General features: G+C 56.7%; 9 protein-coding genes across 9 annotated transcripts; 5 read left to right on the top strand and 4 right to left on the bottom strand.

The window, feature by feature from the left end:
- Positions 1 to 178: 178 nt before the first annotated feature.
- On the bottom strand, positions 179 to 892 carry P153DRAFT_386748 (uncharacterized protein; the record flags this gene model as incomplete). Its single annotated transcript, XM_033670566.1, has 1 exon — positions 179 to 892. The coding sequence occupies one exon, from the start codon at positions 890 to 892 to the stop codon at positions 179 to 181; it is 714 nt and encodes a 237-aa protein (XP_033523024.1).
- A 65-nt stretch (positions 893 to 957) lies between these two features.
- P153DRAFT_386747 (uncharacterized protein) lies at positions 958 to 2,333 on the top strand (the record flags this gene model as incomplete). The annotated part of the gene is made up of 3 exons (XM_033670565.1): positions 958 to 1,055; positions 1,115 to 2,111; positions 2,160 to 2,333. The coding sequence occupies 3 exons, from the start codon at positions 958 to 960 to the stop codon at positions 2,331 to 2,333; spliced, it is 1,269 nt and encodes a 422-aa protein (XP_033523023.1).
- Positions 2,334 to 3,246: 913 nt separating this feature from the next.
- Positions 3,247 to 5,170, top strand: P153DRAFT_357948 (MFS general substrate transporter; the record flags this gene model as incomplete). Its single annotated transcript, XM_033666762.1, has 2 exons — positions 3,247 to 4,214; positions 4,282 to 5,170. 2 exons carry the CDS (start codon positions 3,247 to 3,249, stop codon positions 5,168 to 5,170), a joined length of 1,857 nt encoding a protein of 618 aa, XP_033523022.1.
- Positions 5,171 to 5,879: 709 nt separating this feature from the next.
- Positions 5,880 to 8,071, bottom strand: P153DRAFT_432237 (uncharacterized protein; the record flags this gene model as incomplete). The annotated part of the gene is made up of 2 exons (XM_033672954.1): positions 7,981 to 8,071; positions 5,880 to 7,933 (listed from the first exon to the last, which is right to left on the bottom strand). Exons 1-2 carry the CDS (start codon positions 8,051 to 8,053, stop codon positions 5,880 to 5,882), a joined length of 2,127 nt encoding a protein of 708 aa, XP_033523021.1. The 5' UTR covers positions 8,054 to 8,071.
- Positions 8,072 to 8,212: 141 nt separating this feature from the next.
- Positions 8,213 to 10,851, top strand: P153DRAFT_367735 (E3 ubiquitin-protein ligase-like protein bre1). Its single transcript, XM_033668348.1, has 3 exons — positions 8,213 to 8,546; positions 8,624 to 8,767; positions 8,823 to 10,851. The coding sequence occupies exons 1-3, from the start codon at positions 8,370 to 8,372 to the stop codon at positions 10,680 to 10,682; spliced, it is 2,181 nt and encodes a 726-aa protein (XP_033523020.1). The 5' UTR covers positions 8,213 to 8,369; the 3' UTR covers positions 10,683 to 10,851.
- Positions 10,852 to 11,049: 198 nt separating this feature from the next.
- On the bottom strand, positions 11,050 to 12,306 carry P153DRAFT_342562 (NADH kinase-like protein POS5; the record flags this gene model as incomplete). Its single annotated transcript, XM_033665969.1, has 1 exon — positions 11,050 to 12,306. The coding sequence occupies one exon, from the start codon at positions 12,304 to 12,306 to the stop codon at positions 11,050 to 11,052; it is 1,257 nt and encodes a 418-aa protein (XP_033523019.1).
- A 240-nt stretch (positions 12,307 to 12,546) lies between these two features.
- Positions 12,547 to 14,601, top strand: P153DRAFT_397680 (acyltransferase-domain-containing protein). Its single transcript, XM_033671574.1, has 4 exons — positions 12,547 to 13,023; positions 13,078 to 13,321; positions 13,372 to 13,817; positions 13,873 to 14,601. Exons 1-4 carry the CDS (start codon positions 12,833 to 12,835, stop codon positions 14,267 to 14,269), a joined length of 1,278 nt encoding a protein of 425 aa, XP_033523018.1. The 5' UTR covers positions 12,547 to 12,832; the 3' UTR covers positions 14,270 to 14,601.
- Positions 14,602 to 14,722: 121 nt separating this feature from the next.
- P153DRAFT_342554 (uncharacterized protein) lies at positions 14,723 to 17,199 on the top strand. The gene is made up of 2 exons (XM_033665968.1): positions 14,723 to 15,448; positions 15,522 to 17,199. Exons 1-2 carry the CDS (start codon positions 14,915 to 14,917, stop codon positions 17,046 to 17,048), a joined length of 2,061 nt encoding a protein of 686 aa, XP_033523017.1. The 5' UTR covers positions 14,723 to 14,914; the 3' UTR covers positions 17,049 to 17,199.
- A 51-nt stretch (positions 17,200 to 17,250) lies between these two features.
- Positions 17,251 to 20,004, bottom strand: P153DRAFT_432233 (uncharacterized protein). The gene is made up of 3 exons (XM_033672953.1): positions 19,230 to 20,004; positions 18,847 to 19,168; positions 17,251 to 18,791 (listed from the first exon to the last, which is right to left on the bottom strand). The coding sequence occupies exons 1-3, from the start codon at positions 19,608 to 19,610 to the stop codon at positions 17,503 to 17,505; spliced, it is 1,992 nt and encodes a 663-aa protein (XP_033523016.1). The 5' UTR covers positions 19,611 to 20,004; the 3' UTR covers positions 17,251 to 17,502.
- Between the last annotated feature and the right edge of the window lie 37 nt (positions 20,005 to 20,041).

The following is a 20,041-nucleotide window of genomic DNA, read 5'->3' as shown; positions in this document are numbered from 1 at the left end:
AAGTATACCCAGGGAGTTTTTATTTTCAGTACACGTGGTTTTATGAACGGACGCATAGCTACAGCAATCAGGGAGTAGGTGCGGTTGTGTTTTGTTTTGCCATTTGGAGGGGGAAGGTGGATTTTCTACTTTTATACCCTCTGTTCTGCGGATTGTGTGTTCAGATGGAGGTGGTTGTTCAGTTGTGCAGAGTAATCTTGAGCGCCATAGCTAGTGACATGCAGAATTTATCTTGGCGTGTAGTTGGGATGCATGACCATGCCACGAGTTGTGTTCTTGGAGGGATTGCGCGGTGCACAGATGATGGCATGTCGTCATGAGGGTCAGGGTTGTGTGGGGAAAAGGGGCATGAAATGGCCGAGAGTGGGTGCGATGCGAAGATTATGCAGTGCGGTGCAGTCAGGTCAAGGCGTCGAGGTGTTTGCAGAGGGGGCGTGATGGAGGTGCAGAAAGGGTGATGCTGGACATTGTCGTTGGCATTGGCGCGTCGCGTGCTGGACAGCGGAGGGCTGACTATGGCTGAGCGTGTTTCAGGGACTGACCTCGTTTGTGACAGGCACAGGCGCAGGCAGGGACGTCGGGTCGGGTTATGCAGGCTCGCGCACAGTGAGGCGTCGTTTGTCTTTGGACCCAAGGCCAGGGCGCTTTGGTCACGGCCCCGGGGAACGAGGGAGCGGGCCTGTCGTGATGCAATTTCGTCGGCGACGGCGTGCATGTGCGCCTCGTACAAGAAGAAGGAACATGCTCCTGCCAGCTGCGCCCTGGTGTGGAGAGTTTCATGGCGCTGGTAGCGGACCGTGAAGACGACACACATCCCGCCCACGCTCCCCTCTGTCGACTCCCCTCGCGTCGACATAGCATTCAACATAGTATCCGCCGTTCCATTCGCCATAGCCGTCGACACCGCATCCCGCCCGCCGTGCTAACCTCGCGCTGGCTGCTTCGAGACGGCCATCCATGCAGCGCTGCCAAGCCGTGCTTGCGATTGCCGAACTGAGAGCCTCCCAACCCTCCGAACAATCACAACGACGGCTTCACATTCGCCCCCCGCTTCGGTCGCGCCGCCTGCTTCGCCACTGCCCGCCCGCTGGTCGCTCACCAACCGCATCTTCAGCCTCAGCTTCAACTCGCTCTACGAGGGCCTGCCGTCGCGTCCAGAGCGCCCGCCCGCCTCGCGCCTGTGGAATCCCGTGAACTCGTCGCGCCGCTTTGTCCCGCCGCAGCACCCGCCGCAGTCGGCGGCGCCCCGCGAACACCTGCCCAACCTGCCCGTTGAGCACGCCTGCCCGGACCCGCGCGACGAGCACCCGCTGCTCACCCTGCCGCAGCAGCGCCAGAGCCGCCAGAGCCTGCAGAGCCCTGTCGCCTCGCCCACGCTCCAACGCTTCACCCCCGAGGACACCATCTCAGGCCGCGCAAGTGTCGCTCTCCCGCGCCATCGAAGCAGCCTGCAGGTCGACTCGCAGTCGCCCACCCCTGGCCCTGCGATGACCGTCGAGCAGCAGTCTGTAGATGCACAGGACCAGGCACCGCCCGCTGGCCCACCCTATGGACGCGACCTGGAGCTGGGCGCAGAGATGAGCAAGCTGTCGCCGGCCCGCGTCTCCATCCCGGGTTCTCGCGCCACGTCGACGCACTCTGCCACGGGCTCGGCGCACGGCGACGGCGACGATGCGTCAGAGTTCCCATGGGGCCCTGCACACCCCTGCTTCCCCCACCCGAACCCGCATGTGCCCCTGACCTCGGAGCTGTACGACACGACGCGCATCATTCGCATAAAACGCGACTGGATGACAAAGGGTGACCTGGCTCCGACGTTTGCGAACCTGTATCCTGAGATTCTGGACCCGCTAGTCACCGAAGACGATTTCCGCATCATGATCAAGAAGATAAACGACACACTCATGGACGCCTTTGACCCCTTTACCTTCCGAGCATGGTTGGACGCTGTCATGGGTGTTGCGACCTTCTGGCTGTGGGACGACGTAGGCTTGACGGGCATCAAGCGCAACTTGGCAGAACTAGAACGCTGGATAGAAGACTGGAACAGGGATGTGGGCGCACCAGAAGGCGTCAAGGTCATCCCATTACGGCGGACGGGTTATCTTACGGTATGCATCCTTGTTGCAAGCTTCTCAAGGCTTTACTGACTCTCTCAGCTCGACATCCAAATACCTGATCCCCATCTCGGCCCTGACACTGGCGGCTCACGTCCCAGTACACGAGAAGAGGCTACCAACGCCATGCCGCCGCAAATAGATTACCTTCCGTATCCCATCGCGCCGGCATTGCAGCTGAATTCGCAGCCCACAATTCTCGAGAGCCAGTCGTAACGTGCAATTTTATATCTCATTTACCCTCAAAGCATAATCGGGAAAGAGTTTGTTTCGCGCAGCGTTTCGCTTGCATTCACAGGGTAAGCATACCCTTGTCCGCGTCAGGTTTGGTGGCGCAATACTCACGCTTTTCGTTTTCCACGGCCATGTCTTATCTGGCTGGTCTTTTGTCCTTGCTAAAAGGAATAGCCTTTCTGTTTTTTTGCGTTCCAAGTTTCAAGAGTCTCATGACTAGACTATACAGCGCTGCAAAGCAAATAATTGTCTTTTTCTTTTTTTTTCTTGTAACGAATACCCGGGCTTTAGGTCCAAGACGTATTGAAGTTGATACTTGGATTATAGTTGATAGTAGCAGTGTAATTCGATGACAAGCAGAATCTTCTACGGCTTGCTGCGACAAGTGAACGATTAATAACATCCAAACAGGATTGAGAGGTGAATTTCAAAGCAGCCAAGATGGTAAGATTTAGGTCTGCCGGTTCGAGGCGTGTCATTGGTTGGTGGACTTGCTAGTTTCGGAGCTTAGTTATCTTCCCCCATTAACTCCAACCTCATGGCACGAGTCAGGCCTCAACATGCAGCTTTCTAACTCTTCAGGTATTGTGGTGGGCCAATCGGTGGAATTTTTGCAGCTTATGGCGTGCGCTCAGTTGCGAATGTACTGGGATGCTTTGTAAACGTACTGTTGCTTTGTTAGATGGTTTGCTTACGGATGTGAGGCTAGCTTATCGAGCACGTTTGCGTGCTCGAGAGATGTGATGGAAGGAGGGTTAGATGAAGAGGATAAGTATCGAGCGGTTGTCCTTTGGTCGTCAATCATCTTCGTTGTTTATCATCTTGAATAACAGCACCGTTTTCAGGTCCATATACTTCGCTATATCGGTCTACCCATCGACTACCTTTGTACAACATGTCCGCCCTGATTCGGGACGCCCCGCTTGGGCAGATACTCAGATACCTCACCAACAACCGCATCTTGCAATATCCAGAAGAACGGCCAGACTTCCAACTCCCAGACGCATACACCCGCCACATTCGCCCTTCACAAAGACACCAAGACGACCATGTAGCCACCCCAGTTACCAAACGTGAAGCTCCACCCCATGAAGAACCCATCTACCCGGACCCAGAAACAGTGCTCGAAAAGGACAGAATCTCAAGCGACGACGATGAACGCCTCAGCCTCGAGAAGCCCCAAACCATACGATCCACACACACAACCCGCACACAGATCTCACGTGTCGGCACCAGAACAGCACTGCAAAAGTCCGTCTCCCAGGCAGACCTCGAACACCAAATCTCCCTCGCATCCATGGACCGTGGGCCCAGCCGCCCCATCGACCCGGACGTGCTCGACGACGGCACGACCCTCGTGGATTGGTATGCCACAGATGACCCGGATAACCCGCAGAACTGGTCGTCTGGGAAGAAAGCCATCGTGCTGCTGCAGATCCTCGTCTACACCACGGGCGTGTACATGGGATCCGCGATATACACGCCCAGCATCCCCGGTGTCATGCAGCACTTTGGCGTAGAGATCGGAGCAGCATCTCTCGGCCTTTCAATGTACGTAGCCGCCTATGGTATCGGGCCTTTGCTCTTCTCGCCGCTGAGCGAGATCCCGGGGATTGGGAGGAGTCCGCCGTACACTATTTCTTATGCCATTTTCGTCATACTGCTTGTGCCGACTGCGCTGGTCGATAACTTTGCGGGCTTGATCGTGTTGAGGTTCCTGCAGGGCTTCTTTGGCAGCCCGTGTTTGGCTACGGGTGGCGCGACGCTGCAGGATATTTACAGTCTGCTTGAGCTACCGTATGTGCTTTCGTTGTGGGCGTTTGCGGCGACGTGTGGTCCTGCGCTTGGTCCTATTATTTCTGCGTAAGTCGTCCCCATCCCTTGCCATCTTACGATGCAAGACGCGTCCAATCTAACAAACAATTTCCAGATTCTCCGTCGCAGCCAAAACCTGGCGCTGGTCCCTCTGGGAAATGCTCTGGCTAAACGGCCCCATCTTCCTCATCCTCTTCGCCTTCCTCCCCGAAACCTCATCCTCAACCATCCTCCTCCGCCGCGCCCAACGCCTCCGAAAACTAACCCAAACCCCCACCCTACAATCCGCCTCCGAGCTCGCCCAAGCCAGCCTAACCACGCGCGCCATCGCCACCGAAGCCCTCTGGCGCCCCTTCCAACTCATGCTCCTCGACCCAAGCATCGCCTTCACAGCCCTCTACATCGGCATAATCTACGCCATATTCTACAGTTTCTTCGAAGCCTTCCCGCTCGTCTACGGCGACATATACGCTTTCACCCCCGCCCAAACAGCCCTAACCTTCCTCTCCGTCACCGTCGGCGTCGCTATCGCTCTTGCGGCGTATTGGTACTACATCCACAGCACCGTAACACCCCGCATCATATCCCACGGCCTCGGCCCCCCCGAACACCGCCTCATCCCCGCACTATACACTTCCCTCCTCGTCCCCGCCGGCCTCTTCCTCTTCGCCTGGTCCGCAACGCCGAACATCCACTGGATAGTATCCTGCATCGGCATCGCGCTAGCCACAATCGGCATCTTCATCATCTTCCAGACTATTTTCTTGTATCTGGCTTTTTCGTACCCGCAGTTCGCGGCTAGTTTGTTCGCGGGGAATGATTTCGCGCGCTCGGCGATGGCGGCGGGTGCGGTGCATTTTTCTACGCCGTTGTTTGGGGGGTTGGGCGTGGGGAGGGGGGTGTCGTTGTTGGCGGGGTTGACGGTCGGGTGTGCGGGGGGGGTTTATGTGCTGTTTTTCTATGGGGAGAGGTTGAGGGGGAGGTCGAGGTTTGCTGCTCGGTAGATGGGAGGTGGCTTGGTGTGGGAGGATGTGATTGTTGTTGTACTCGATACGATTGTTTTGGACGCGTAGTGTAATGTAATGTAATTCGTCTTCTTCATGTACCTGGACGAAGTGCGTGAGGCAATACACCACTTCTTCCCCCGTCGTCAGGTGGAATTCTCAAAATTTGTCAACAAACTCAGCCTACTCACTGCCATTCTATGTGGAAGAAAACATCTTTATCGTCTGTTATTCCATGGGTGTTCTTGTTTAGCCTTACTTTCCATTCGTCCATACTCGAGGATACATGGAGTTGGGGCTTACCAGTCTAGCTGCTACTGAGACTTTTCTTCATTCAGTACGGTACTGTGCTAGATGGCTTGAAGTCAGACATGTCATGGGAACACCACAGGCGTGTGATAGACTGACATTCAGGGAAGGCGGAAGGCTGGAATTGGATGGACTGGGCTAGATGTATCTCGTGAGATGGTTAGATCCAACGCCGAGTTTGTATATATTTGGAGTAGCAGTCACGCAAATGCAAAATGTCACTGCCAGCGTACTAGCGACTTCCACACTCACGCGAGGCACGAGTACGGGGGAATAGCATACACATCAGTAGTGTTTCTTGACAACAATGTTCAAGGGGTATCATATCCCATCCCATCCTATCCCATCCCATCCACTACAATCCACACTTCACTCCACCCCACCCCAACCCCAACTTCATTTACTGCCCCCAATTCGGATCCTCGTCCAACCCGCCCAAAATCTCCACGCCCTCCTCCTCCCGAAAAGTAACCTGCTTCCCCTTCTCCCTGCGCTTCTTCCTCCCCTTCCCATCCTCCCTATCGGGCGCGCCCTCCTCCCCCTCAGGAAGCAGCCCCGCCTCCTTAAGCTGGCGCTTCCGCTCCGCCGTCTCCGCCTTCGCAGCCTCGATCTCCACGCGCATGCGCACCTCAACCTCATCCATCTGGCGCTTAATCTCATCCGCGTCGGCAAAGTGACTATCCTGTAGTTCCGAGGCTTGTAGGAAGGCGCCCCAGCCCGACGCCATTTCGAGCTCACCAAGCAGGCACTGAGCGACTTTATCCGGATTCTCGCGTTCCTCGCGGGTGAATTTCGTCTTGACGACGCGGCGCGAGAGGTTAGGGAACATCATGGAGATCATCTGGAAGTCTGTGCCGTACATGCGGAGGCCGTGGTAGAAGCGGTCTGTCTGGTCTTGAGTCCAGCGGTGGCCCTGGCCCGGGAGGAGGAAGTCGTTGGGGAAGCGCTTGCCGTTTTTCATGAAGCTGCGGGTTGTGATGCGGGTTGTTAGGTCGGCTTCCTCGTGGACTTCCATGGTCGCGATGTGCATGTCTGCTTCGGCTTCGCGGTCGATGGTGCCTGAGTCGTGGATCAGCTCGATGCGGTCGCCGACGACGCGCATGCGGGGGCCTTGCTCGGCGTTGGCGGCTTCTAGGTCTTCGCCTGCTGCGTTTAGGAGCTTGTCGACTGCTGCTTGGGTTTCTTTGGTGTGGATTATCCGTCTGTCCTCTTCCCTCTGACGTTGCTTAACTTCATCCCAGTCGATCCCACGCATCCGTCTCTCGAGGTTGGACAGTTTTCCTACGCGGATGTTGCGGGATGCTAGACTGTCCATGAATGTTGTCTCGGGGTCGATGGTCTGATGTTCCGCCTCCGGTGGTGTGTCTTCTCGTGGTGGACGCCCTTTTCGCTTTGGTTGCGCAACCTCCTCGCCGTCTGCAGTCTCCCCTTCTGTGGTGTTTTGTATCCTCCTTCTCGGCTGGCGCGGCTTGCGTGGTTTGCGTGTTGTGGCGCCCTCGGTCGCATCGGCTGCCGGTTCTGCTTCCCCCTCTACTGCCCCGTCGGCTGCAGCTTTCTTCTTCCTAGGCTTCCGTGGTTTCTTTGCAGGGGCTTCAACCTCAAATTCGCCGTCCGCATTTGCCTCGTCTGCCCCTCGCTTGTTTCGCGCCTTTGCACGAGGTCGCTTCCGTGCGGGTTGGCCGTCGTCTTCCTCATCGCCTTCCTGCTCCTCCGCGTCTGCTGCGACTACAGCTTTTGCCTTTCCTCGAGCTCTGGCTGGTTGACGAGTCCGTTTAGCTGGCGCAGTCGTGGGTTCGTCTTCCGGCGCGTGATTGACAGCGACCCATGGCAGTCTCGTCCTCTTTCGCGATTGTTGGGCGCCCGCCTCTTTCTCAGTCGGCTGTGACGTGCCTTCCTCGATTGACCGTACTCCATCTTCCTCGGTCGTCTGTGCTGCGCTTTGCTGGTCCCCCTCTTCAACTACAGTCGCGTGTGCATCCTCGGATACGATAGTCTGTGACTCGGGTTCTTGTCGTGGAGGAGGTGCAGCTGTGCTTTCCTCCGCTGGAGGCTGCGTCCTGCGTCTCTTGGCTGGCCTGTCAGTGTCGAGGGGTTCAGCAGGCTGAGGCGTAGTAGCGTGACTTGGCTGTGGCGGGGGAGCATGTTGTGCTTCGATGTTCGTCGAGACGGGTGTAGGGACAGGCTGGGTAGCGGGAGAGGGCGCTGCTTGTACTACACTCGGTGCAGTCAATGGCTCAACGGCGCTCGTCTCGGGTTGCGGAACATTCTGGGCGGCAGGTTCCTGGGTAGCAGCGGGCGTGGGTAGCTGTGCGACAGTCGGAGGCGTAGGCTCGGGTTCGGTCTGCGAGGTCGGCGGTTCGGCGGTCGAGGCGGCGGTCGAGGCGGAGGGTGTCGGGGGTATTGGGGCTCTTCGTCGTGCGGCCTTGGGCGCAACCTTCTTGCCCGACGTATTCTCTGCTCATGACTTAGCACCGCCAACAGCTCGACATCAGACGACGCACTGTTGATGAAGGACGTAAAAGTCGGCGCAGGCTTGGGCGCCTGCGTCTTGTCGGCGCCGTCCTCGGCAGACATTGTCGCAAAGGGTGGTCGCGCCAATGGTCAGGAAAACATTTGGCGGGGACGCGAGTCTTGACAGGCACGGACAGGCGCCGTCCAAGCCACCCTGCCGCTAGTGACTCAGCAGGCCGCTAATTACTCATCCATGTGGATTCTCTCTCCTTCAAGGCACGACGAGCCCTCTCCGGCTCGCCCACTCGACCCGCGTCCTCTCGTTCCCATGCCCGCCCGTCGCTCAGCCGCCTCCATCTCGCTCCTTCATCTCTCATTAACGACCTGAGCGGCCCGCATCCCCCGTGCCCCCTCGCCCAACGACGCCCTTGTCTGCTCGATGAGGCTCGAAGCCAGGACCGTCGCACCCCCATCGCTTGGCCCCGTCAAGATGGAGGATCGCAAGCGACCCAGCGTCCATGATGATAATGCCCCTCCTGCTAAGAGGCAAGCCGTGACTGTCAACGGTGCTCGATCGCATCCAGACGCTGACTTGCCGTGGAAAGATGACATCGAGGTTCGCCCCCCCGATCTACACGTCCTCCCTCCTCCGCCCATCGCGAACACGCTCGCTAATGCTGCGATGATGCACAGGCTTTCCAGAAAGACGCCATTTTGCGACAGATGCGCGAATACAAGCGGGAGAAGAACACGATCGAGTCTCAGCTGAATGAGTTGGAGAGCCGCTCAAAGCACCATGACGATCACCTGCGCATATTGGATATTTGGTTCGATCAGGTCAGTACGGCAATACCTTGGTCTCGCGTTGGGCTGCATGTTGACGTGACTCTAGCTTCTCGATGAAATCAAGCTACTTGCTGGAGAAAAACTGCCTGCTCCGTCAGGTGACTCCACTTCTAGCCGGACAGTTCCCGAAACACTTTTTTTCACAGACAGCGAGACATTCAAGAAACACCTCTCCGGTCGCAAAGACAAGGTCCTATCGTCACTGGCGGGTCTGTTTGCCAAGTACCCGCCTAACAGCCCTGAAATCGCCGATCTACAGCAGCAGCTCTCGGAGCTTTTGGCTACAGAGAAGGATCAGGTTGTGGAGCTCCAACGTGTAATGAAGGAAAAGGAACAGTTGTCGGACCGCTTGGACACGGCCACTCACCGCTATCTCGTTGCCGAGAAGAAGATTGACCGTTTAAAGAGCCAGCAGGTTCAAAAGTTGGAGCAGCAAGCAGTCGCCAGCAGCGTGAAAGAGGAGACACCATCGGCAAGCAATGGCTCAGAAACTGTTAATGGCGCCTCGCCGGGTGTAGTTAGTGAGGAGGTGGAGACATCTCGGAATCAGGCTGTGGCAGAGGCCGTCAAAAGGAAAGAGCAGCTCGAACAGATCGAGCAGGAAAACAAGAAACTCACTGAGGAGGTTTCGGCGCTGAGAGTAAAACTCACAGGACTTTCAGACGACGACTACGCAAAGACGGATTTGTTCAAGGTTTTGAAATCGCAGCATGAAGATGTTATCAAGCGTATCAACAACCTAGAAGCAACTAACAAACAACTGCGGGAGGAAGCGCAAAAGTACCAGGCAGAGCGGACGGCGTATCGAATAAAAATCGATGACGAAGCGCGTTCGTCTCTGGCGGAATCTGAGAGCGCGGTCTCCCAGGCTGAAGCGCATCTTGCCCGTATTCGGAATGCTCGTGATGAACTTGTGGCTGAGAACAAGATTCTCGAGGGCAACCAGAAGAACACCAGCGCATCCACCGAACAATCGAAAGAACTTGTTGGTGCATGCGAGAGTCGGATTGCTGCTTTGGAGTCGGAATGCCAGCGATTGCGTCTGCAGATTGCTGAAGGACAAACGGTCGAAGGTCAGGAATCTGCAGCCCTCGACGAACTGACGACAGACCAGCTACGTAGCAAGATTTCTTCGCTGGAAAACCAACTGAAACTTTTGAGCGGCGAATTGCCATCAATGGAAGCAGCGTGGAAGAAGGCGCAGGCAACTGCAGGGAAGAAGATTGCGGACGTCGTGGCGTGGGAAGAAGGCGTGTCAAGAGCACACGCAGACAAAGCAAAGGCGGACCAGAAGTTCTTTGCAGCCATGAAGTCCAAGGGCGAACTAGAGCAGCAAATCCGCATTCTCCGCGCCCAGGCCACAAAATCCACCGAAGTCGTCGCGCAGCTGAAAGAAGCAGACTCACTCAGCCGCTCCCTCGTCGACAAGCTCGAGAAGCAAACCGCCGAGATGCGCTCCCAAATGGACGAGCTCTCGACGCGCCACCGCCAACTCGAGCAAAAAGCCGCCGAATCCGCCCTGACAACCGAAGGCCACCTGAAGCAAATCGCCGAGCTAAAAAAAGAAGTAGACTCAAAAGACACATCCTGCCTCGCAGCCCGCCACGCCCAGCGCGACGCCGACACAGAGCGCGACAAGCTGACGGCCCAAGTCGCCGGCCTGGAGAAGCAGGTCCAGCTGTGGAAGAAGAAGAGCGCGGGTAATCAGAGCACGGAAACGGCGCTTATGGAGTCGATGATCCAGTGCCAGATCTGCAAGAGTCGCTTTAAGAATACGGTTATTAAGACTTGCGGGCATATCTTTTGCGATCAGTGCGTGCAGGATCGGCTTACGAATCGGGCGAGGAAGTGCCCGAATTGCGGGAAGGCGTTTGGGAGCAATGATACTATGCGTGTGCATCTTTGAGGGTGTCTTTCTATATCGGAGGGGTTGGAGGGGAGGGGTTTATTGTACAATACCTTTTATCTGTGTCTTTTATTTTGGAAGGGGTTTGGAAGCTAGCGAGCGAGCGTGCGTGCGAGCGATTTATTGGGCGGCAGGGAGGGTCAAACTACTCATTCGATCTGGTCTGGGGGGGAGGGAGGGGAATCAATCAATCAATCTGTCGAATATACATAGCGAGGCGTCCCACCTGTTCGAACATGTCATGTCATGTCTTGTACTGTACAATATATTGGTTCATAGATACATATTCTTCACATATACACCACCTCACCAGCCCATAGACATCCAACCTCCCATCCCCAACGCCCAAAACACCTCCCCCCCCCCCCTAATTATCCTGATCCCCAAACGGATAATTAAACTTAAGCAGCGCATTCAGCCCCCCCACCCAATGATCCTCCGCCCTATCCTCCTCCCCCACCGTCCCCCGCACAATACACGGCACGCCCCCCTCCCAGCCCCCATCTCCCCGCCTAACCTCCTCACCAGAAACACGCACCTCCATACCCGCGCCCATACCCTCCGTAAACGTCCTCCCATCAATACTAACCTCCACCTCGCGGCCGCGGTTCTTCTCCCCAAGCCGCAGCGTAATCGGCGTCTCGGCGGGGAGCACAAGCGGGCGGAACGACAGCGAGCGCGGGCAGATGGGCGTGAGCAGCAGCGAGGGGACGAGGGGGTGGACAATCGAGCCCCCAGAGGAGAGGGAGTACGCGGTTGAGCCCGTGGGGGAGGAAATAATCATTCCGTCCGCCACGGCCTCGGTCAGGAAGCGGTGGGCGATGTAGACGTCTATGATTTTCAGGTGGGGGGATGAGCCGCGGTGGAGGGTGACTTCGTTGAGGGCGTAGGTGTCTTTGTTGCCTGTGTGGGGGGAGGTGAGGCGCGTGCCGTCGCGGTGGAAGACGCCGACTTTTAGGCGGTTGCGGAGGAGGATGCGCGCTGTGCGGTGGTGGCCCAGGGCTTTGCCGCGGATGTCGGCGTAGTTTGGGTACGAGGAGGTGGGCGTGTAGGCTGAGGGTGAGCCGCTCATGTAGGCTGAGCGGAAGGCGCGCTTGTATTCGCTGAACTTCCATTCGCCTAGGAAGCCGATTGTGCCCATGGCGAAACTGAGTACGGGAGGGACGCTTTCTGCGTGGCTGAATAGGCTGCTTGCGCGGAGGAGGGTGCCGTCGCCGCCCAGCGTGCAGACTAGGTCTGTCTTGTCGGCTAGATGCTGCGGTGTGCCTTCACCTTTGTCGTACGTGTAGACGGGGAACGGGAGCTGTTCGTGGATCTCCGCGGCGGAGTCTGGCTCGAGGATGATGTTTATGGCGGGGTACGTCGAGGCGATGTGTGATGCGAATTCGACGACCGAGGCGGTGATGTTGGGGGTGCGTTTCTTTTTTGTGACGAGGATGTTGCGCGGGGGGGACGGCCATTGCAGGCTGAGCAGCGTGTTGGCGGGGGACTGGATGTAGGAGGATTTTATGCGCGCGGGCAGGTCGCGGATGTGCTTGATTTCGAGGCGGGGGGAGGTCGAGGAGAAGGGTCGCGTCTGGGTGAGGAGCCGCCAGGGCAGGACGCGGTGGTGTGCGAGCTTCATCGTGGAGAGGCTTTTTGTCTGACGTCGGACTCCATGGGCTTCTGGCTATGTTGAGTGGAGGCGAGCGATCATAGTATGTGTTAATCCAGAATTTGGAGATATGCAGAAATATCAGCGACGATGATAATATCGAAGAATGATGCGCGAACGGGTTCTCCCCGCTGATCCCTGCCCGGCGTGGTGGGGCTTATTCGTCCGAGTTGTGTCATTCGTCTCCGGACATGTGAAAGGCTGCAGGAAGGCTGCGGTCCGGTACTTGCCTGCTCCTGCATACATGACCGCGCCTGGGAAGCAATGGACACCACCGCCTGGCCTGCCGTCTCCCCTCCACGCACGCCTAAACTCCATCACGCACCCTTGATCAACGCCGTCCCTTGAAACCCCTCCGCCATCCGTCGCAGCCCTCAGGTCCCAAGCCACACCTCACCTGAACAACGCCATAGCTAAAGTGGGCACGCGCACGTCCAGCCTGCTTTTCAGCTCTCCTCTTCTCTACCGCTGACTGCCCGACCCCACATCCTTCACCATGGCGATCGAAAGCGTCAGGAAGCGACATCCACCTGGATCCGTCCCCGTCATAGAGAAGCTCAAGGCGCAGAGGTCGGCCAAGTCTACAACATCGCAGCCACATCCAGGCGGGGAGATCAAGCATGGCGCATGGAAGCAGGCCCTGCGCATGTGTCTCTTTGCCGCCTACTTCAACAGCAGCATCATGGCGTAGGTATACACCTCTGCTGACCCCAGTCGCAAGACGCTGACATGTCTTCTCAGTATCGCCATCACCCAGTACATTGGCGCGCCGCTGTACTTCTTCAGCAAGGACTTGTTTTATGCCTGGATGGCCATGTCGAAGCAGCACTTTGGGGTTGTCTCGACCACAATGACCTACTGGTGGGCGCCTGTCAAGATGAGGATAAGCGGGGATGAGAGTGTCAGAGGCCAGTTCAGAAAGACAGAAGACGGGAGATTAGAGTGCGATTTTCCAGAACGTATGGTCTTGGTATCCAACCACCAGGTCCGTCTACCCACACATCGGATGAAAGCAGCGGCTAACAACTCCTACAGATCTACACTGACTGGGTCTACCTCTGGTGGACGGCCTACACATCCTCCATGCACGGCCACCTCTACATCATCCTCAAAGAATCCATAAAATACATACCCGTCCTCGGCACCGGCATGATGTTCTACGGCTTCGTCTTCCTCTCCCGGAAATGGTCAACAGACAAGGGGCGCTTCCAGCACCGCCTGCGCAAATTAAGCACCAGCCACGACGGGCCCATGTCCGGCTCCAAGGGCCTCGATCCCATGTGGCTCCTCATCTTCCCCGAAGGCACCAACCTCTCCATCAACGGCCGCATCGCAAGCAAGAAATGGGCAGACAAGAACAACATCCCCGACCTGCGCCACGCCCTGCTCCCCCGCAGCACAGGCCTGTCCTTCTGCCTGCAAGAGCTGAAGACAACAGTCGACTACATGTACGACTGCACCGTCGCCTACGAAGGCGTGCCGTAAGCCCTCCACACCCCCACCACACTCACCCACCAAACTAACACCCCCCACCAGCGTCGGCGAATACGGCCAAGACCTCTTCACCCTCCGCGGCTCCTACTTCCAAGGCCGACCCCCCAAATCCGTAAACATGCACTGGCGCCGCTTCCCCATCGCAGACATCCCCACCCACGCCGAAGACGCCTTCTCCGACTGGCTGCTCGCCCGCTGGCGCGAGAAAGACGACCTCCTCCAGTACTACGTCGAGAACAACCGCTTCCCCGCCGATGAGGGCGTGTCGCCGAATAAAAACGGGGGCTTGCCGTTGAAGGGCGCCGGCTGGATTGAGACCGAAGTTCGCCCTGTGAGGTGGTTTGAGTGGGCGCAGATTTTTGTTCCCGCGGCGGCGTTGGCGTTGGTGGTTAATGTGCTGTGGAAGGTTGTGCTGTTGGTGGGGAGGATGAGGGCGTGATGTTGTGGGGTGTAGTAGGGGATGTATATCTTGTATGGGTGGGCGGATTTGTTGGTTATGGGTGGACTGGACTGGAGGCTTTTTTTTCTTTTGGCAAGGCACTTGATACCCCCGTTGATTGCATTGCGTTGTGTATAGAATGAGAATTAGAAGAGTGAATGAGAGGGCGGTACTCTTTAGTGTTTGCATGGCTATTTATTCGAGTTAAAACACTTGCTGATTTTGACGTGGAGGCGCCATATTAGGTGGCTCTTGGATTGACGTCAAAAACTGAAAGTAAGCTGAAGTTTTTAGAGGATCGAAAATAGAGCAGATAAAGAGAGACAGCGGATATAAAAATATAAATTTCGATAATCATATACTCTTCTTACGAAAGAAAACTAGCGGCAACACTTAGCGTACACTCAAAACCTCGACTCGCCTATCACGGGTGCAAACGACTGCTCACCACCACAAAGTCCAACCGAACCGAAGTCGTCCAAATTCCAGATTGAAGTCTCACGCTCCATAACACAATAACGAACCCGACCCCGATCTTTCTGGCAGTTTAAAACATCAAGATAATGCGGGGGTGCGCAACCTTGAACTGAGAACACCAACCACACCCTCTACATCTTCTCTCAAAACCATCGAAAATCCCCCAAGATGTCCAAACCCCTCTCCCAATCCGACATCCTCTTCCCCCACCTATCCAACACACCAAACTTCTCCACAACCCTCTCCTCCCTAAAAAGATCAACCCTCTCAACGCACAACCGCCTCTCCTCCATCTTTTCAGACAGCACATTCGTAACGGCCGTCGCATCCGCCTACGCCCTCCCGCTCGTCGCCAACGAACGCTGCGGAAGCTGGTATATCCCGCCCAGCCAGAAATCAGAGAGTGTGTATTTCAAGAGCACGGATGGGCACATGGGGCAGTGGGGGTTCAGTCTTCGTCGCCTCAATCTGCAGGTCTTGGATGTTGTGGAGAGGGCTGGCGGGTGCGTGATTGTGGATTCCACCCGCCGGGGCAAGAGTATGCCCGATGCGTTGAGTAAGAGTGTGCCGATTTGGTGCTGTGTGGTTAATCGGGTGGTGTTTGGGGAGGGGGAGGCGCTGTATACGCCGCCGCTTGCTGTGTCGGAGAGCGAGAAGGCGCAGATTGAAGGCAGGATTGGGGGGTTTGTAAGGGAGTTTTTGGTGAGGCGACGTTCTGTTTTGTATCTGTCGTTTTTGGGCCGAAGAATAGACACTGATGTATGGGTGTTTCTAGGACGTGTGTAAACCCAACATCGCGGATCTGCGCGCCAAACTCAAAAAACCCCTCCGTCCGATATGGGTCACGCACAGCTCTACGCTCCCGGAATCGGCCCCGGCGTTCGCGGACTTTCACCCCGTCGTGCTCTGCACCGCGTCGAGGCGTGTCCACGGCGCTGAGGGGTCAGAAGGCGGATACATCCAGGGGGCCGCCGACGACCACGAGGCGTGGTCCCACGGGCTAACGCCGCCGCTCTTCTGGGCGAACAGGGAGCTACTAATGAACACGAACGAAGAAGACGTACCGCGCCTCATCGCCGACCTGGTCAAGCAAGACCGCGGCGCAGACGCGATACCAACACTCATCAAGCCCACGAGTACCCTGTACATTTCCTCGAGCCAAAACGTCGATACATCGCCCTTCGACGTCGTCGTGAGCTGCACACCAGACCCCCTTCCCCATATTGACGCAAAGGCAAAGGTAAAGTATCTGCACCTGAACTGCCAAACGGGCAAACTCGGATCGCGCGACCTGCGCGCCCAACTCCCACACATACGCCCCTTCTTTGCCGCCCTCCCACCACACCCCACGAAACTCCTAGTCTGCTGCCCAACAGGCAAAGACCTAGCAGTCGGCACCGCCCTAGCCATCCTATGCCTATACGCCGACGCGCACGGCACACTCAACAGTGAACGAAAGACAGAAAGCAGGGAGATAAGCAAGCCCGTCATTAAGCAGAAATTGAGCTGGATAACGACATCGAACCCCGCGCTGAATCCCAGCCGCGCAACGCTGCAAAGCGTCAATGCGGTGTTGTTGGGGAACTGGGATCCGAAAGCTGCTACTACGACTACGACTACGACTACGACTACCACCCACGACCCGCCCCAAGCCAGAACCACCACGCACGTCGACAAACCAACGCGCATCTTCCACAACCTCGCCACACACTGGACTTTCACACGCACGCTCACCTCCGCACTGCCCTCCCACCCCTCGGGCACCGTGTCCGGCACCGCGCGCCTGACACCCTGCCCTTCTCCTTCTCTTTCTCCTTCTACTTCCTCGGACCACACAAACACAGACACAAACACAAACACAAACACACTCCTCTACACCGAAACCGGCACCTTCACAACAACCACCAACCTCCACTTCACCACAACACGCCAATACATATACACCCTCCACCCCCCCACTGCACCAACGCCCGCCGCCGGAGAAGCAGATACGGGGCCGTACATAGCCGTGCACTTCTCTCCCTCCCCCCTATCCCCTTCATCCTCAGAAAACGCCGGCCTCTTCGTCGCAATAGGCCCCCTCACCCCAGGAGGCGAGGGGGTGCAGGAGGCGCGGAATCAGGCGCAGCATTTGTGTGGTGGGGATGTGTATACGGCGAGTTGGCGGTTTTCTGCTGCCATGGTGGGGGATGGAAAGGGGGAGAGGGAGGGGGAGATGTGGTGGGAAGTGCGGTATGATGTCAATGGGCCGGGGAAGGAGTATGTGAGTTGGACGAGGTATGTTAGGGGGGTTGGGGAGTGAGTGCAGATACAGATACGAGAGCGAAGAAGTTAGGATGCGGACGTGTTTCCGTGGTTCGGTGTTTTTCCTGCCCTTGGCTGTCATATACCCACTCCACATATCACGCCAATCGTTGTTTGAATTGCACAGAAACATAGGGGTAGATCATATCAGATTACCAGTCTAATCTACAACTCTAACCATCTGAACAAGCACACAAAAGACGGCCGTCCAAAAAAAAAAACTCCTAACCTACGTGTACGTGCCGAAAACTCCTGTTCAAACTCCATCGCTCGCTGTGATGCATCGAATCGAACCAACCAGGCGTCGTGAACCAGCGGATGGTACGGGTATTTCTACCCTGATCCGTCATAAGTACATGAATTGTGTGATCATATCTCGTTCGACGTAAGTTGGCTGTTCTCGATTCGTGAGGGCAGGCCTTTTATCCAGGGCTTGGCAGATCAAAGATACTCTAACCAGCGCGGATTCGGTGGTTGCTGAAGAAATCCTCGGGATCCTCATCCTCCTCCTCAATCTTCTCCTCCTTGACTCGAAGCGTCAGCCACGCCGCAACCAGGGCGCAGATTCCACCGAATCGCAAGACCCATGCCACGCTGTTGTCGCCGGCTACGCCTCGGGGCTTCTGCAACAACCTGAAGAGTACGGCGCTTACGAGAGTGGCAATCACTTGAGGTGCAGCAATGGCAACATTGTGGATACCGAGCACCACACCAGCTGAGTCGGCCCCAGAGTTGTCATCTTCACTCGAAGCAACAAGCTGAGACTCGCGGTCAGTGGGTCGAATGATGCCACGTCGGATAGCATCGCGCTTGGAGATCTCAGAAGCGATGATGGCGAATGGAGCCCAACCTGTCAGACACCAGGGAATGCCAATTGCACCAACGAGGATGGTTGCTCCCATGGTGGTATGAACGAAGAAGGTGAGTGCCATAAGCACAGCGAAGCAGATGTGCGCGATGAACCAGGAGCGACGAAGCGTGAGCGACTTGATTTGGAGTTTGTCCATTGCCGCGAAGATCTTCTCCGACCTGCTCTGGGGCGGGCCCTTGGTCGGTTCCCTAAGCGCGAAATAACCAGAACCTCCCATAGAGTGTGGGGTCGCGGGGGTCAAGGGAGTAGCGGGGGTGGCTGGGTGGTCGGGAATTGGCGCTTGGAAGGTTGGGGGGATGACAAAGGGCATGACGACCGAGGCTAGGAAAGTAGTGACAGCAAACACCAACAGAGCCCTCGTACCAATTCTGGTAGCGTCCTCCCAGATCTGATCAATCTCAGCATCCGTCATGTTCGGGTTTGCCTCGAGGAGTGGGTCGACGTAGATTTGGCCAACGTAGGTTGTGATGTAGAAAAGGAAGGGGAACCATCCGATCCAGGCAAAAAACTGTACTTCGCAAACGCGCTTGATCTGGTCTGGGAGCCTGCGAACCGAGACGGCGAGAGACCGGAAGAAAGCTATAACGCCATCCTGCTGCACGGGTGGTGGATCGTCATGGGTAGGGTCGCGCTCGCCGCAGACGCCACAACTAATGCCGACCGTGAGAGCCATGATGACGGAAGCGATGGCGCAGAGAACCTTGAACTGGGTGCCACCCAAGAATGGCAAGTATTTGGGAAGCTCGATGTAACCAGCAAGGTAGCCCGCAATGTTACCAACACCAGCAGATCGCATCAGCCATGCGTTTGCAGACTCCTGCTGATGGGTTGGTGCAACGTCGACAATGTAAGCGCGAATACCGGCTTGAACTAGAAGGGTGTCAGTAAGGAGATACGAGAGGAATAGCAGTTTCGAACTACTTACTGACGTTGATGGCAAAGTCGAGAACATAGACGAAGAAGACAGCGAAGACCATGGTGCTCGTCCTGACCAACTCGCTCTCAGGATCACGGCCGAAAAGGCCCAGGAAGGCAGCCATGATCTCTCTAGCCCAAGATAAGAGCATGAGAGACAGGATGGTCGCTGCCGCGCCGCCGAAGATGAAGGGACGTCTCTTTCCCCAGCGGCTGCGGCAGTTGTCGCTCTTGAGACCGACATAGGGCTGTACGAGAACACCTGATAGCGGGCCAGCGATCCAGACGAGAGCCAGGGCGGACTTGCTGAGTCCAAGAGAGAGCAGGTAGGGCTGTGTTGTAGTTAGTACACTGTGTTTGCGACGCGTAGAATGGGGTGGAAAAAGCACTCACAGATCCGTTGGACGTCTCGACAGACCATCCTATTTGGAGACCGAGTCCGCCAAGAGTCAGCAGGAACAAGAACCAACTGCTCTTAGTGTCTTCAGTCTCGGGCTCGCCCTGCCAGTCCTCCTCGCTCTCCAGAGGCGACAGCGGCTCCTTGAGCAGTGGGTCAACCTCGCGCGCCGATCTCGAGGGCCGCACAAGCGGTGAACGCTCGGTGATGATGGGAGGGCCGCCTAGTTCTGATTCGCGGCCAAAAGACACGAACTTGGGGCGGGGGCGTGCATTCGTGTCGAGCCTGGGAGGGTTGCGAGGCGAGGCCATGGGAGGTGAGGCAGCAGGCGAGGTCGACTCGTCGTGTTGGGAGGACGACATGTTGGAGGACGACATGATAGTCGACGTCGAGGCTTACCGACGTGGAGGACGCTGTGGCTCACCGACGCAGGGCCGAATCAAACGTGATTGGCAGACACGTCGCTGTGGTGCGCGGTGGCCCGGATGCAGGATGTATGTTTGGGGGTGGAGAAGATCGCTGTGGAGTAGGAACGAGTGGGAGCAGGCGCAATCTAAAGTATTAAACGGTGCGAGAAAACCCTGTCTGGCCGTTACCCTGGCTGGAAGCGCCACTAGCGGAAGGTGCAGCCGTGAGGGTATCTAGGCGCGCGAGGGCACAAGTACTGAGCCAAGGTGGAGAGCAAGAAGCAATGTGACGAGGGACTAGATGGGACTTTAAGAGGCGGTGTAGATCAGGCTATGCAGGTTATAGATGCTCCGTGGAGTCGGGCAGGCGCCAGGCAGGGCAGGCAGAATGTGCCCCGGTG

Source organism: Dothidotthia symphoricarpi (genome assembly GCF_010015815.1).
Source record: "Dothidotthia symphoricarpi CBS 119687 unplaced genomic scaffold P153scaffold_12, whole genome shotgun sequence".
Classification (NCBI taxonomy): domain Eukaryota; kingdom Fungi; phylum Ascomycota; class Dothideomycetes; order Pleosporales; family Dothidotthiaceae; genus Dothidotthia; species Dothidotthia symphoricarpi.
The sequence above is the reverse complement of the archived record's forward strand: the minus strand, read 5'-3'. Positions and strand labels throughout refer to the sequence as shown.